This window comes from Salvelinus namaycush, chromosome 23, assembly GCF_016432855.1.
Source record: "Salvelinus namaycush isolate Seneca chromosome 23, SaNama_1.0, whole genome shotgun sequence".
NCBI lineage: Eukaryota > Metazoa > Chordata > Actinopteri > Salmoniformes > Salmonidae > Salvelinus > Salvelinus namaycush.
In genome coordinates, this window is record NC_052329.1 from 3,091,658 (window position 1) to 3,108,827 (window position 17,170).

The following is a 17,170-nucleotide window of genomic DNA, read 5'->3' on the forward strand; positions in this document are numbered from 1 at the left end:
AGACTTTATCCCCTTCTTATACAGAGGATAGATACAGGCCTATAATTCCCAGGGTCAGACTTTATCCCCTTCTTATACAGAGGATAGATACAGGCCTATAATTCCCAGGGTCAGACTTTATCCCCTTCTTATACAGAGGATAGATACAGGCCTATAATTCCCAGGGTCAGACGTTATCCCCTTCTTATACAGAGGATAGATACAGGCCTATAATTCCCAGGGTCAGACTTTATCCCCTTCTTATACAGAGGATAGATACAGGCCTATAATTCCCAGGGTCAGACTTTATCCCCTTCTTATACAGAGGATAGATACAGGCCTATAATTCCCAGGGTCAGACTTTATCCCCTTCTTATACAGAGGATAGATACAGGCCTATAATTCCCAGGGTCAGACGTTATCCCCTTCTTATACAGAGGATAGATACAGGCCTATAATTCCCAGGGTCAGACTTTATCCCCTTCTTATACAGAGGATAGATACAGGCCTATAATTCCCAGGGTCAGACTTTATCCCCTTCTTATACAGAGGATAGATACAGGCCTATAATTCCCAGGGTCAGACTTTATCCCCTTCTTATACAGAGGATAGATACAGGCCTATAATTCCCAGGGTCAGACGTTATCCCCTTCTTATACAGAGGATAGATACAGGCCTATAATTCCCAGGGTCAGACGTTATCCCCTTCTTATACAGAGGATAGATACAGGCCTATAATTCCCAGGGTCAGACTTTATCCCCTTCTTATACAGAGGATAGATACAGGCCTATAATTCCCAGGGTCAGACGTTATCCCCTTCTTATACAGAGGATAGATACAGGCCTATAATTCCCAGGGTCAGACTTTATCCCCTTCTTATACAGAGGATAGATACAGGCCTATAATTCCCAGGGTCAGACTTTATCCCCTTCTTATACAGAGGATAGATACAGGCCTATAATTCCCAGGGTCAGACTTTATCCCCTTCTTATACAGAGGATAGATACAGGCCTATAATTCCCAGGGTCAGACTTTATCCCCTTCTTATACAGAGGATAGATACAGGCCTATAATTCCCAGGGTCAGACGTTATCCCCTTCTTATACAGAGGATAGATACAGGCCTATAATTCCCAGGGTCAGACGTTATCCCCTTCTTATACAGAGGATAGATACAGGCCTATAATTCCCAGGGTCAGACGTTATCCCCTTCTTATACAGAGGATAGATACAGGCCTATAATTCCCAGGGTCAGACTTTATCCCCTTCTCATACTGAGGATAGATACAGGCCTGTAATTCCCAGGGTCAGACTCTACCCCCTTCTCATACTGAGGATAGATACAGGCCTGTAATTCCCAGGGTCAGACTTTATCCCCTTCTTATACAGAGGTATAACTTTAGCTTGTTTCATGTCCCTGGGAAAGATGTCTTGTTCAAGAGAGAGATTAACGATATGCGTAATACAAGGGCCAATTTGCTCAGCAGAATCTATTAGAAACCTGGCAGGAATATTATCCAGGCCTGTGGCTTTGGAGCATCTAAGCTCTGCCAGCATACTGTCCACTTTGGCTGTTGCTACCTTTGCAAAAGAAAAAGAGTTTGGCTGAACCCCTAACTCGGCATAATCCTTCTTGACTTGGTCGTTTCCATACAAACCAGAACTGGTGGGCAGCTTGCTAACCAGCTTGCTGGCAACAGAATTTTAAAAAGAGTTGAATTAATTGGCAACCTCTGCTTTTTCATATACCATCTCCCCCCTGATGTTCAGACCAATACTGTTTAGTTTGTTTTTGGTAGGACTACTACAGCCTAGTTCCTTAAATGATTTCCAAACCATTTTAGGGTCATTTTAGTTCTCAATGATTTTCTCATCAAAGTAACCCCTCTTAGCTTCATCCATCCTGCTCCGTGCTTCATTTCTGTGATGTTTATATAGGACAAAATCAGGCTGCTCTTGAGAGTTCTTACATTTCTTAAAGGCCTCATTCCTTGCTTGGATAGATTCTAGAATCTCATGATTAAACCAAGGGCTAGATCTGTGCTTTACCCTGACCCGTCTAATGGGAGCCATCACATTCACCACATCAAGGAATCTACATTTAAAGGCTTCTCAGGCACTGTCTACCCCTACACTATCTAGCACAGGTGACTCATCAATTTTACCCACTTCATCCCTAAACATTTCAACACAGTCTTTTTTTGAGTCCTCTGATTCTAACAGTTTTGTGACACCTAAATATATCTTTAAAACCCCTCCTTGTGTAAAATGTCAACAAAAATGATCACTGATTCCATAGACTATTACTCCACTCTGCGATATTTTAAATTTATCAGACACCAATATTAAGTCAATTGTACTTTGCACTGTTTCCCATATCCTTGTGGGATCTTTAACCATGTGATCTACAGAAGAGTGATCTACAGAAGAGCATAAATCATTGAACCTTCTTGTTTACTGTCCTAGGCAAAGCATATATCCTGCCCTAGTGGCTCTTTTGAGTTTTGGCGCACGGCCATTTATCATCTTCATCTTCAGCTAACCACCCTAAAACGAGAGATGAGGAGGTGTTGCTGGTGTAACAGTAACGTTATAGGCCTGATAAGCTATGCTATCATAATATATAGGCCTGCTAAGCTATGCTATCATAATATACAGGCCTGCTAAGCTATGCTATCATAATATATAGGCCTGCTAAGCTATGATATCATAATATATAGGCCTGCTAAGCTATGTTATCATATAATATAGGCCTGCTAAGCTATGCTATCATATAATATAGGCCTGCTAAGCTATGCTATCATATAATATAGGCCTGCTAAGCTATGCTATCATATAATATAGGCCTGCTAAGCTATGCTATCATATAGGCCTGCTAAGCTATGCTATCATATAATATAGGCCTGCTAAGCTATGCTATCATATAATATAGGCCTGCTAAGCTATGCTATCATATAATATAGGCCTGCTAAGCTATGCTATCATATAATATAGGCCTGCTAAGCTATTCTATCATATAATATAGGCCTGCTAAGCTATGCTATCATATAATATAGTCCTGCTAAGCTATGCTATCATATAATATAGGCCTGCTAAGCTATGCTATCATATAATATAGGCCTGCTAAGCTATGCTAGCATATAATATAGGCCTGCTAAGCTATCATATTATATTATATAGGCCTACTAAGCTATGCTATCATATAATATAGGCCTGCTAAGCTATCATATTATATTATATAGGCCTACTAAGCTATGATATTATAATATATAGGCCTACTAAGCTATGCTATTATAATATATAGGCCTACTAAGCTATGCTATTATAATTTATAGGCCTACTAAGCTATGCTATTATAATATATAGGCCTACTAAGCTATGCTATTATAATTTATAGGCCTACTAAGCTATGCTATTATAATATATAGGCCTACTAAGCTATGCTATTATAATATATAGGCCTACTAAGCTATGCTATTATAATTTATAGGCCTGCTAAGCTATGCTATTATAATATATAGGCCTACTAAGCTATGCTATTATAATATATAGGCCTACTAAGCTATGCTATTATAATTTATAGGCCTACTAAGCTATGCTATTAAAAAAAGATAGGCCTACTAAGCTATCCTATTATATTATATAGGCCTACTAAGCTATGCTATTATATTATATAGGCCTGCTAAGATATCCTATTATATACTATAGGCCTGCTAAGCTATGCTATTATATTATATAGGCCTACTAAGCTATGCTATTATATTATATAGGCCTGCTAAGCTATGCTATTATATTATATAGGCCTACTAAGCTATCCTATTATATACTATAGGCCTACTAAGCTATGCTATTATATACTATAGGCCTGCTAAGCTATGCTATTATATTATATAGGCCTACTAAGCTATCCTATTATATACTATAGGCCTGCTAAGCTATGCTATTATATTATATAGGCCTACTAAGCTATGCTATTATATTATATAGGCCTGCTAAGCTATCCTATTATATTATATAGGCCTGCTAAGCTATGCTATTATATTATATAGGCCTGCTAAGATATCCTATTATATTATATAGGCCTGCTAAGCTATGCTATTATATTATATAGGCCTGCTAAGATATCCTATTATATACTATAGGCCTGCTAAGCTATGCTATTATATACTATAGGCCTGCTAAGCTATGCTATTATATACTATAGGCCTGCGAAGCTATGCTATTATATTATATAGGCCTGCTAAGCTATGCTATTATATTATATAGGCCTGCTAAGATATCCTATTATATTATATAGGCCTGCTAAGATATCCTATTATATTATATAGGCCTGCTAAGCTATCCTATTATATTATATAGGCCTGCTAAGCTATGCTATTATATTATATAGGCCTGCTAAGATATCCTATTATATTATATAGGCCTGCTAAGCTATGCTATTATATTCAGTTCTGTTATATAAATACTAATCCATCTTGGATCTTGGAGACACTGATTGAGCTTTGATCTGACTTTACTTAACCAGCACCATGGTGACACGTGATAATCTTCTATTTATAATCATAATAATAAGTTGGACCTAATACTACTAGTAGGCTGTAGTCTAATAGACATAATACTATTAGTAGTCTGTAGTCTAATAGACATAATACTATTAGTAGGCTATAGTCTAATAGATCTAATACTACTAGTAGTCTGTAGTCTAATAGACATAATACTACTAGTAGTCTGTAGTCTAATAGATCTAATACTATTAGTAGGCTATAGTCTAATAGACATAATACTATTAGTAGTCTAATAGATCTAATACTATTAGTAGGCTATAGTCTAATATACCTAATACTATGCAGGAAATTCATTTTAAAACAGCCATAACATCAAAATCTATGTTTGATGTGTTCATACGTCTCAATAAACTATAACCTAAATACATTATTACCCCCACCTTGGCCAAATTCACATTTCCACTGGTCCAGCCTGACATACCAAGCTAGAACGGACCCGCTGTCTCAACCAATAGCCAATAGAGGCTAAATATCGCAGAGGGCTACAGCAACTTCCAGAGAGGGTCCTTCTCCTTGGGCTTTGTGGTGGCCACTCTGTTTTGGGTGTCCTCGGCAGAATGGTTTCGCCATAAACAAGTGGTCACATATCATTCTGGGTTCCACTGCGCACGAGGGGTCCGTGAATTAGGATGTGTTTTTGTTTTCAATGTTCTGATTGGCCAAAGTGGTCCAGCCTCAGACGGGCCTCCACAGTGCACAGTGATTGGCCACAGTGATTGGCCAAAGTGACGGGCCTCCACAGTGCACAGTGATTGGCCACAGTGATTGGCCAAAGTGACGGGCCTCCACAGTGCACAGTGATTGGCCACAGTGATTGGCCAAAGTGACGGGCCTCCACAGTGCACAGTGATTGGCCACAGTGATTGGCCAAAGTGACGGGCCTCCACAGTGATTGGCCACAGTGATTGGCCACAGTGACGGGCCTCCACAGTGCACAGTGATTGGCCACAGTGATTGGCCAAAGTGACGGGCCTCCACAGTGATTGGCCACAGTGATTGGCCACAGTGACGGGCCTCCACAGTGCACACACAGCCTATAGGACTTCCTCATTACCGCCGCCAGAAAGAGGACAGGGAAGAAACCACCATACCTCTCGGCTGCTATACATATTTATTTAGTTTGTCATTCTATCGTTTTTCATGGAATTTTAGAGGTAATTAAATATTATTTATTTAGAATTTATCAAAATTAATTTTCTTAGAAATAGATTTACCAGCTCCATGTATTCTCCAATTGAAATACTTAGTCAGCCGCAACTGAATGTCTTCAACTGAAATGTGACTTCTGCATTCAACCCCTCTGAATCCGAGAGGTACGGAGGGCTGCCTTCATCGACTTCACTGCCTTGCTCAATGGAAGATTTGTCCATCTTGCCTGCTCAGGGATTCGAAAGAGTGACCTTTCGCTTACTGGCCCAACGCTTTTAACCGTTAGGTTACCTCCGCACTCCGGCATAACTCACTTCCTGCTTCCAGAAAGACTAAAGGGTCTTACTGTTTTCTTATTCTAAAATATTCCACTACAAGATTTTTCGCCATAAATCAGAAGTTTTACTGTCGGGTGGTCGACGGATAAATACGATTCAATGCATGAGATTGTACCATGGCAATGTGGAATAACCTTGAGTTTCACAGGGAGGGATAAATGATGGACATTCGTTATGCAAAGAGAGAGAGAGAGCGAGAGCGTGAGAGAGAGAGAGAGAGAGAGCTGCATCCCGGCTGTGTCCCAAATGGCACCATATCCCCATCGGGCCACGGTCAAACGTAATGCACTACACGAGAAACAGGGTGCCATTTGAGACTCACCCTGACAGCCCTTTAGTTGCTTGCTGGCCATGTTTAAGAGAAGGGGAGACCAGGAAGTAGGACTATAACACTTTACTAATAAATATTCCAAGGGGAGGAATATTGAATTGTTTAACAGATCTGTTCCAACTTTCAACAGATGATAAATGATCATTGTGTGTAGCAGTTGGACTGTATGAAGTTGTCAAGAATACATAAGGTCATACACACACACACACTGGCAAGCATGCACACACACAAACACACAAACACACACAGACACACACACAGACAGACACGCACACGCACACATTGGTAAGTCTGGTGACAGGCAGCAGGAGAGGACAGAGGGCTGACCAGACTCAGCAGACATCAGGATAATGTATTGATATCTCAGCAGACATCAGTATAATGTATTGATATCTCAGCAGACATCAGTATAATGTATTGATATCTCAGCAGACATCAGTATAATGTATTGATCTCTCAGCAGACATCAGGATAATGTATTGATATCTCAGCAGACATCAGTATAATGTATTGATATCTCAGCAGACATCAGTATAATGTATAATGTATTGATATCTCAGCAGACATCAGTATAATGTATTGGTATCTCAGCAGACATCAGTATAATGTATTGATATCTCAGCAGACATCAGGATAATGTATTGATATCTCAGCAGACATCAGTATAATGTATTGAGATCTCAGCAGACATCAGTATAATGTATTGATATCTCAGCAGACATCAGTATAATGTATTGATATCTCAGCAGACATCAGTATAATGTATTGATCTCTCAGCAGACATCAGGATAATGTATTGATATCTCAGCAGACATCAGGATAATGTATTGATATCTCAGCAGACATCAGTATAATGTATTGATATCTCAGCAGACATCAGTATAATGTATTGGTATCTCAGCAGACATCAGTATAATGTATTGATATCTCAGCAGACATCAGGATAATGTATTGATCTCTCAGCAGACATCAGTATAATGTATTGATATCTCAGCAGACATCAGTATAATGTATTGATATCTCAGCAGACATCAGTATAATGTATTGATATCTCAGCAGACATCAGTATAATGTATTGATATCTCAGCAGACATCAGTATAATGTATTGATATCTCAGCAGACATCAGGATAATGTATTGATATCTCAGCAGACATCAGGATAATGTATTGATATCTCAGCAGACATCAGTATAATGTATTGAGATCTCAGCAGACATCAGTATAATGTATGGAGATCTCAGTGTGTAACAGCAGACCCTATACCTCCTACACACACAGTACCCTCATCTTCTCTCTCCCCCTCCCTCCTCCCTCCCTCCCCCCCTCTCTACATGCCCTCCACCTTTTTTTTCTTCCTAGGGGGTAGATTATCTTTCAAATCTTTCATCAATGTAATTGTCTTCATCATTTCCAATCCACCATATATACACTATATACATTTTACAGACACAGTATATTTTACATTAGTTAAATTTAGTCTGTTTTTAGTCCCATCCTTCAGCTACAGTCAACCCTTCCCATCTATCTCTGAACACCATCCAGTTTTGATTCCTCCACTTTTTGGTATAAGAACCAATATATTCATCTTTAAAACGTATTCACTTCTCACCTGTATCTTATCCTTTCACCATAACACCCCATATACAACCACACCAACAACAACACAGTCTGTATATTCTCTAGCAGCAACAGTCCACTGGCTGAGAATAGTGGAACATAAGCTCCCTGTAGGCATTGCAATAAGGCTTGTATGACCTGCACTCCTGGGGAAACTGTAAGCAAAGGGGCACAGTCACCCCTGGCCTCGCGGTCGCTATGCTTCCTTGGCTTGTGATGATGTTTTGGAGCCTGGCCACAGGACTACTGGAGGAAGAGATGGTGGCTGCAACACAAATGGCACCCTATTCTTACACCCTCTCCCCATTGGGCTCTGGTCAAAAGTAGTGCACTATATAGGGAATAGGGTGCTGTTTTACTTCCAATGACCCCACTGCCAGGGCAGCTAAGCACAGAGTTAAGGGTACTTCCCATTCAGGAGTCAAACAGTAGTTACAGGGCCTTCAGAAGCTTTTCATACTCCTGGACTTATTCCACATGTTGTTGTGCTACAGCCTGAATTCAAAAGGGATGACATATTTGTTTTTCTTACCAATCTACACAAAATACCCCATGATGACAAAGTGAAAACATGTTTTTAGAAATGTTAGCAAATTTATTGAAAATGAAATACAGAAATATAAAATGTACATAACTATTCAAAATCCTGAGTCAATACCTTGCAGAAGCGCCTTTGGCAGTGATTACAGATGTGAGTCTTTCTGGGTCTCTAAGAGCTTTGCACAACTGGATAATGCAATATTTGCACATTATTATTTTAGAAATACATCAAGCTCTGTCAAATTGGTTGTTGATCATTGCTCGACAACCAGTTTCAGGTATTTCAAGCAGATTTAAGTCAAAACTGTAACTCGGCCACTCAGGAACATTCACTGTCTTCTTGGTAAGCAACTCCAGTGTAGATTTGGCCTTGTGTTTTAGCTTATTGTCCTGCTGAAAGGTGAATTCTTCTCCCAGTGTCTGGGGGAAAACAGACTGAACCAGGTTTTCCTCTAAGATTTTGCCTTTGCTTAGCTCTATTCCATTTATTTTTCATCCTGAAAAACTCACCAGTCTGTAATGATTACAAGTATACCCATAACATGATGCAGCCACCACTATAGTTGAAAATATGGAGAGCGGTACTCAGTAATGTGTTTTATTGGATTTGCCCCAAATATAACACTTTGTATTCAGGACAAAAAGTTAATCGCTTTCCCATGTTTTTTGCAGTATTACTTTTGTTGCAAACAGGATGCATGTTTGGGAATATTTTTATGCTGTACCAGCTTCCTTTTTTTCACTCTGTCAACTAGGTTAGTATTGTGGAGTAGCTACAATGTTGTTGATACATCCTCAGTTCTCTCCTCTCACAGCCATTAAACTCTATAACTGTTTTAAAGTCACCATTATCATCATGGTGAAATCCCTGACCGGTTTCCTTCCTCTCCGGCAACTGAGTTAGGAAGGACGCCTGTATCTTTGTAGTGACTGGGTGTATCGACACACCATCCAAAGTGTCATTAATAACTTCACCATGCTCAAAGGGATATTTAATGTCTGTTTTTTTTGTTTTGTTTACACATCTGCCAATAGGTGCCCTTCTTTGAGAGGGATTGGAAAATCTCCCTGGTCTTTGTGGTTGAATCTGTGTCTGAAATTCACTGCTCGACTGAGGTACCTTACAGATAATTGTATATGTGGGGGTACAGAGATGGAGCAGTCAAAAGAATCGTGTTAAACAAAATTATTGCACACAGAGTGAGTCAATGCAACTTATTATGTGACTTGTTAAGCAGATTTTAACTCCTGAACTTCTTTAGGCTCCTTGCCATAACTAAGGGGTTTAATACATATTGACTCAAGACATTTCAGTTTTAAATGTTTTATTAATTTGTAAACAAACTGAAAAACATAATTCCACAAAATGGGGTACTGTGTGTAGGCCAGTGACATAAATCTAAATGTAATCCATATTAAATTCAGGCTGTAACATAACAAACTGTGGAAAAAGTCAGGGGGTGTGAACACTTTCTGAAGGCGCTGGAGAGCCGAACACAGCCTTTCTGAACAACGTGGGCTTCAAATAGAATCATCTCAGAGCAGAGAACAACCAAGGTGTTTTATAATGCCAGAGATGGGCTACTGCTAATATGTTCGTCATAACTATTCTGAAAACTACTTAAGAGCCTGTGTTGAGTAAAGCTACTTCAGAGGCTGAAGACTTTTCATGATTTTGGGGGGAATTATCATGTCACCATAAGAGAAAGAATCTGATGGTATATAAGTATATTTTCTAAATGTTCCATTGACTAAGGACCTGATTTAATCTGTAGCGCTATCTATATATACTATATATACACTGCTATCTATATATACTGCTATCTATATATATACTATTTATATATACTATATATACTGCTATCTATATATACTATATATACTGCTATCTATATATACTATTTATATATACACATATACTGCTATCTATATATACTATATATACTGCTATCTATATATACACATATACTGCTATCTATATATACTATATATACTGCTATCTATATATACTATATATACTGCTATCTATATATACTATTTATATATACACATATACTGCTATCTATATATACTATATATACTGCTATCTATATATACTATTTATATATACACATATACTGCTATCTATATATACTATTTATATATACACATATACTGCTATCTATATATACTATTTATATATACACATATAATGCTATCTATATATACTATATATACTGCTATCTATATATACTATTTATATATACACATATACTGCTATCTATATATACTATACATGTATATATACTGCTATCTATATACACATATACTGGTATATATATATACTATATAAGTATATATACTGCTATCTATATATACTGCTATCTATATATACTATATATATATATATATACTGCTATCTATATATACTATATATACTGCTATCTATATATACTATATATATACTTCTATCTATATATAATATATATATATATATATATATACTGCTATCTATAGCAGTAGTAGTAGTATAGCAAAATATCCGTGTCATAGCTCAACTTATACCGCATTCACGATAAACGCTGCATACAGTATGTCGACTCAATCGGAAATTACCATTATATTTTAACAAGGATCTTCCACTATACTACCGCGATAGGGATTGAATCCAGTTTTTTTTTTCAGTCTAACAAACTGTATATAATCCTGTGTGTAAATGGAGAGATCAGAGAGAGAGAGAGATACTCACAGGCAAACTGTAGCAGGGCATCCCGACTCAGGACCGTCCCATAGCTGTTCTCCACCTTACACTGGTATCTCCCATAGTCTGCCGTCTCACTGGCGTTGGCTATTATCAAGTTGCCGTCGATCAAGCTGTAACGGTAATCTGCCTCCACGTCCACCGCTGTTCCATTGATGAACCAACTGCAGACATAAACAATGATACCAAAGGGCAGGGTTACATGTAGAATCTGTGGCTCCGATTCTTATGAATATGGACAGATAGATAGAGAAAGGCAGAGATAGTCATAGATAAAGAGATTGAGACGGACAGAGAGAAAGGAGAGAGAGAGAGAGAGAGAGAGAGAGAGAGAGAGAGAGAGAGAGAGAGAGAGAGAGAGAGAGAGAGAGAGAGAGAGAGAGAGAGAGAGAGAGAAACACACACACACACAGAGACACACACACAGAGAGACACACACAAACACACACAGAGACACACACACAGAGAGAGACACACACAGAGAGAGAGACAAAGACACACACAGAGAGACACACAGAGAGAGACAGAGACACACACAGAGAGAGAGAGACACAGAGAGAGAGAGAGAGAGAGCAACATTTCAATTGGCTATATTAAAACTGCTTAATTTCCTGAGTGTAGGTTATTTCCCTGACATCTGGAATCAAGGACTCATAACCCCAATCTTTAAGAACGGAGACAAATTTGACCCTAACAATTACAGAGGCATTTGTGTGAACAGTAACCTGGGGAAGGTTTTCTGTAGTATTATAAATGTAATTAATAAGCACAATGTCTTGAGTAAAAGCCAACTTGGATTTATACCAAAACATCGCATGACTGATCATATTTAAACCCTACACACCCTGATAGATAAACATGTCCACCAAAATAATACCAACCTACACGCTTGCTTCATCGACTTCCAAAAAGCATTTGATTCTATTTGGCATACAGGACTGATCTACAAAGTTATTGAAAGTGGTGTAGGGGGTAAAACACATGACATAATTAAATCAATGTATACTGGCAATACGTGCAGCATTAAAATGGGCAAGAAAATAACAGAATTCTTTAACCAGGGGCTAAAACTAATTGAATGTGTCATTGAACCAATTGCACTTTATGGCAGCGAGGTGTGGGGTCCACTTGCAAAACAAGATTTCACCAAATGGGACAAACACCCCATTGAAACCCTGCATGCAGAGATCTGTAAGATTCTCCTACATGTCCAGATGAAAACTACAAACAATGCATGCAGGGCAGAATTAGGCCAATATCCACTAATAATAAAAACTCAAAAGAGAGCAATTAAGTTTAGGAAACATCTAAAATACAGTGACCCCTCTCATATCACTACCAAGCCCTGCAATGCCAAGAGCTGAGCAAAGAAAAGAGTCCCCTCATCCAGCTGGTCCTGGGTCTGAGTTCACAAACCTGTTCTACTAACACACTGAAGCCTCAGTCCCCTCATCCAGCTGGTCCTGAGTTCACTAACCTGTTCTACTAACACACTGAAGCCTCAGTCCCCTCATCCAGCTGGTCCTGAGGCTGAGTTCACTAACCTGTTCTACTAACACACTGAAGCCTCAGTCCCCTCATCCAGCTGGTCCTGGGGCTGAGTTCACAAACCTGTTCTACTAACACACTGAAGCCTCAGTCCCCTCATCCAGCTGGTCCTGAGTTCACAAACCTGTTCTACTAACACACTGAAGCCTCAGTCCCCTCATCCAGCTGGTCCTGGGGCTGAGTTCACAAACCTGTTCTACTAACACACTGAAGCCTCAGTCCCCTCATCCAGCTGGTCCTGGGGCTGAGTTCACAAACCTGTTCTACTAACACACTGAAGCCTCAGTCCCCTCATCCAGCTGGTCCTGGGGCTGAGTTCACTAACCTGTTCTACTAACACACTGAAGCCTCAGTCCCCTCATCCAGCTGGTCCTGGAGCTGAGTTCACAAACCTGTTCTACTAACACACTGAAGCCTCAGTCCCCTCATCCAGCTGGTCCTGGGGCTGAGTTCACAAACCTGTTCTACTAACACACTGAAGTCTCAGGATCCTCATCTAGCTGGTCCTGGGTTCACTAACCTGTTCTACTAACACACTGAAACCTCAGTCCCCTCATCCAGCTGGTCCTGGGGCTGAGTTCACTAACCTGTTCTACTAACACACTGAAGCCTCAGTCCCCTCATCCAGCTGGTCCTGGGGCTGAGTTCACTAACCTGTTCTACTAACACACTGAAGCCTCAGTCCCCTCATCCAGCTGGTCCTGGGGCTGAGTTCACTAACCTGTTCTACTAACACACTGAAGCCTCAGTCCCCTCATCCAGCTGGTCCTGGGGCTGAGTTCACTAACCTGTTCTACTAACACACTGAAGCCTCAGTCCCCTCAACCAGCTGGTCCTGGGGCTGAGTTCACTAACCTGTTCTACTAACACACTGAAGCCTCAGTCCCCTCATCCAGCTGGTCCTGGGTTCACTAACCTGTTCTACTAACACACTGAAGCCTCAGTCCCCTCATCCAGCTGGTCCTGGGGCTGAGTTCACTAACCTGTTCTACTAACACACTGAAGCCTCAGTCCCCTCATCCAGCTGGTCCTGGGGCTGAGTTCACTAACCTGTTCTACTAACACACTGAAGCCTCAGTCCCCTCATCCAGCTGGTCCTGGGGCTGAGTTCACTAACCTGTTCTACTAACACACTGAAGCCTCAGTCCCCTCATCCAGCTGGTCCTGGGGCTGAGTTCACTAACCTGTTCTACTAACACACTGAAGCCTCAGTCCCCTCATCCAGCTGGTCCTGGGGCTGAGTTCACAAACCTGTTCTACTAACACACTGAAGCCTCAGTCCCCTCATCCAGCTGGTCCTGGGGCTGAGTTCACTAACCTGTTCTACTAACACACTGAAGCCTCAGTCCCCTCATCCAGCTGGTCCTGGGGCTGAGTTCACAAACCTGTTCTACTAACACACTGAAGCCTCAGGACCAGAACATCCAATCAATCAGAATAAACCACATTACAACACGGTCAAAACAAAACTACATTGCTTATTGTGAGACTCAAGCACAAACACAAAGCAAAATGCAGTGCTGTCTGGCCCTAAATCGATAGTACACCGTGGCTAACTATTTGACCATAGTTACTGATCAAAACCTTAGAAAAACCTTGACAAAGTACAGGTTCAGTGAGCACAGCCTTGCCATTGAGAATGGTAAACACAGGAAAACCTGGCTCCCTGTAGAGGAAAGGCTGTGCAACCACAGCAAAACCTGAGACGGAGCTGCATTTCCTGACAAAATGTCAAAAATATAAAACAATTCGAGAGTGTCATTTTCCCAAATTTGAAACCCTTATTCAAGGTTTCAAACACCTCTCTGATCAGGCTACCCGTCCTGTTGGGGGAGGACGCAGAGAGCTGTGGGTTGGCAGCGCACTACATTGCTGCCTGCCATAAGATGAGGGACAGTGTCTGACAGACCAATCAACCTGCACATGTCCTCTACTGTATGTTTATTGTTATTGTTGAATGTATGGTTATTCTGTTCATGTTGTCCCGTTGACAATATTGATTCTTATTATCTTAATATTGTAAATATCCAAAGTAAGCTTTGTCAATATGTACATTGTTACGTCATGCCAATAAAGCAAATGAAATTGAAAATTGAGAGAGAGAGAGAGAGAGAGAGAGAGAGAGATGGACGGACAGAGAGAGAGAAACTATTTGCACATCATTACAACACTGTACATAAACATAATATGACATTTTCAATGTCTTTATTGCAATTCAAATTGAAATTGATATAGACAGAGAGCCCACTGCCCACAGGGCTAGATATAGAGATAGAGATAGAGTCATACCTGTATACAGGTACATGGTTAGAGATAGAGATAGAGTCATACCTGTATACAGATACAGGGTTAGAGATAGAGATAGAGTCATACCTGTATACAGGTACAGGGTTAGAGACAGAGATAGAGTCATACCTGTATACAGGTACAGGGTTAGAGATAGAGATAGAGTCATACCTGTATACAGGTACAGGGTTAGAGATAGAGATAGAGTCATACTTGTATACAGGTACGGGGATAGAGATAGAGTCATACCTGTATACAGGTACAGGTTTAGATATAGAGTCATACCTGTATACAGGTACAGGGTTAGAGATAGAGATAGAGATAGAGTCATACCTGTATACAGGTACAGGGTTAGAGATAGAGTCATACCTGTATACAGGTACAGGTTTAGATATAGAGATAGAGATAGAGTCATACCTGTATGCAGGTACAGGGTTAGAGATAGAGATAGAGTCATACCTGTATACAGGTACAGGGTTAGAGATAGAGATAGAGTGATACCTGTATCCAGGTACATGGTTAGAGATATAGATAGAGATAGATTCATACCTGTATGCAGGTACAGGGTTAGAGATAGAGATAGAGTCATACCTGTATTCAGGTACAGGGTTAGAGATAGAGATAGAGTCATACCTGTATACAGGTACAGGGTTAGAGATATAGATAAAGATAGAGTCATACCTGTATACAGGTACATGGTTAGAGATATAGATAGAGATATAGTCATACCTGTATCCAGGTACAGGGTTAGAGATAGAGATAGAGATAGAGTCATACCTGTATCCAGGTACAGGGTTAGAGATAGAGATAGAGCTAGAGTCATACCTGTATCCAGGTACATGGTTAGAGATATAGATAGAGATAGAGTCATACCTGTATCCAGGTACAGGGTTAGAGATATAGATAAAGATAGAGTCATACCTGTATACAGGTACATGGTTAGAGATATAGATAGAGATATAGTCATACCTGTATCCAGGTACAGGGTTAGAGATAGAGATAGAGATAGAGTCATACCTGTATACAGGTACATGGTTAGAGATATAGATAGAGTCATACCTGTATACAGGTACAGTGTTAGAGATAGAGATAGAGATAGAGTCCTACCTGTATACAGGTACAGGGTTAGAGATATAGATAAAGATAGAGTCATACCTGTATACAGGTACAGGGTTAGAGATAGAGATAAAGATAGAGTCATACCTGTATACAGGTACAGTGTTAGAGATAGAGATAGAGATAGAGTCCTACCTGTATACAGGTACAGGGTTAGAGATAGAGATAAAGATAGAGTCATACCTGTATACAGGTACAGGGTTAGAGATAGAGATAAAGATAGAGTCATACCTGTATACAGGTACAGGGTTAGAGATAAAGATAGAGTCATACCTGTATACAGGTACAGGGTTAGAGATAGAGATAGAGTCATACCTGTATACAGGTACAGGGTTAGAGATAGAGATAAAGATAGAGTCATACCTGTATACAGGTACAGGGTTAGAGATAGAGATAAAGATAGAGTCATACCTGTATACAGATACAGGGTTATAGATAGAGATAGAGTCATACCTGTATACAGGTACAGGGTTAGAGACAGAGATAGAGATATAGTCATACCTGTATACAGGTGCAGGGTTGCCTCTGGCTTCACAGCTCATCATAACTTTCTTCTCCTCAGAGTCCAGCGCAAATATGGCGTCATGTGGTTCCTGGACGAACACCGGCCCCAACTCTTCACGCTCTGAATGACACAGAAGTTCATGAGGAGTTTAGATAAGAGGGTCACATTGAAGAAATATGACACGCTGAAAAGTCTGTGGGAATTCTTCCTCCTGGAAAGCAAGACAAAATACACCAAAAAAAGGCATTTCTTATTTTTGTTCTATTTGTGTGTGTGTAAACAACCCTTCCTTTTTCAGAGGGAGTAACACCATCACTAAATCAGATGGTTTTAGAGGGAGTAACACCATCACTAAATCAGATGGTTTTAGAGGGAGTAACACCAACACTAAATCAGATGGTTTTAGAGGGAGTAACACCATCACTAAATCAGATGGTTTTAGAGGGAGTAACACC

General features: G+C 40.0%; 1 protein-coding gene across 1 annotated transcript in view; it reads right to left on the reverse strand.

Moving 5' to 3' along the window:
• cntn5 (contactin 5) overlaps positions 1-16,842 on the reverse strand; it is a gene marked incomplete at its 5' end in the record, with an annotated part of 395,923 nt that extends 379,081 nt beyond the window's left edge. Inside the window, 2 exons of the mRNA XM_038962131.1 lie at positions 11,249-11,424; positions 16,712-16,842. Of these exons, the coding sequence (XP_038818059.1) occupies positions 11,249-11,424; positions 16,712-16,842 (307 nt within the window). The remainder of the gene's footprint in view (positions 1-11,248; positions 11,425-16,711) is intronic.
• Positions 16,843-17,170: the final 328 nt, after the last annotated feature.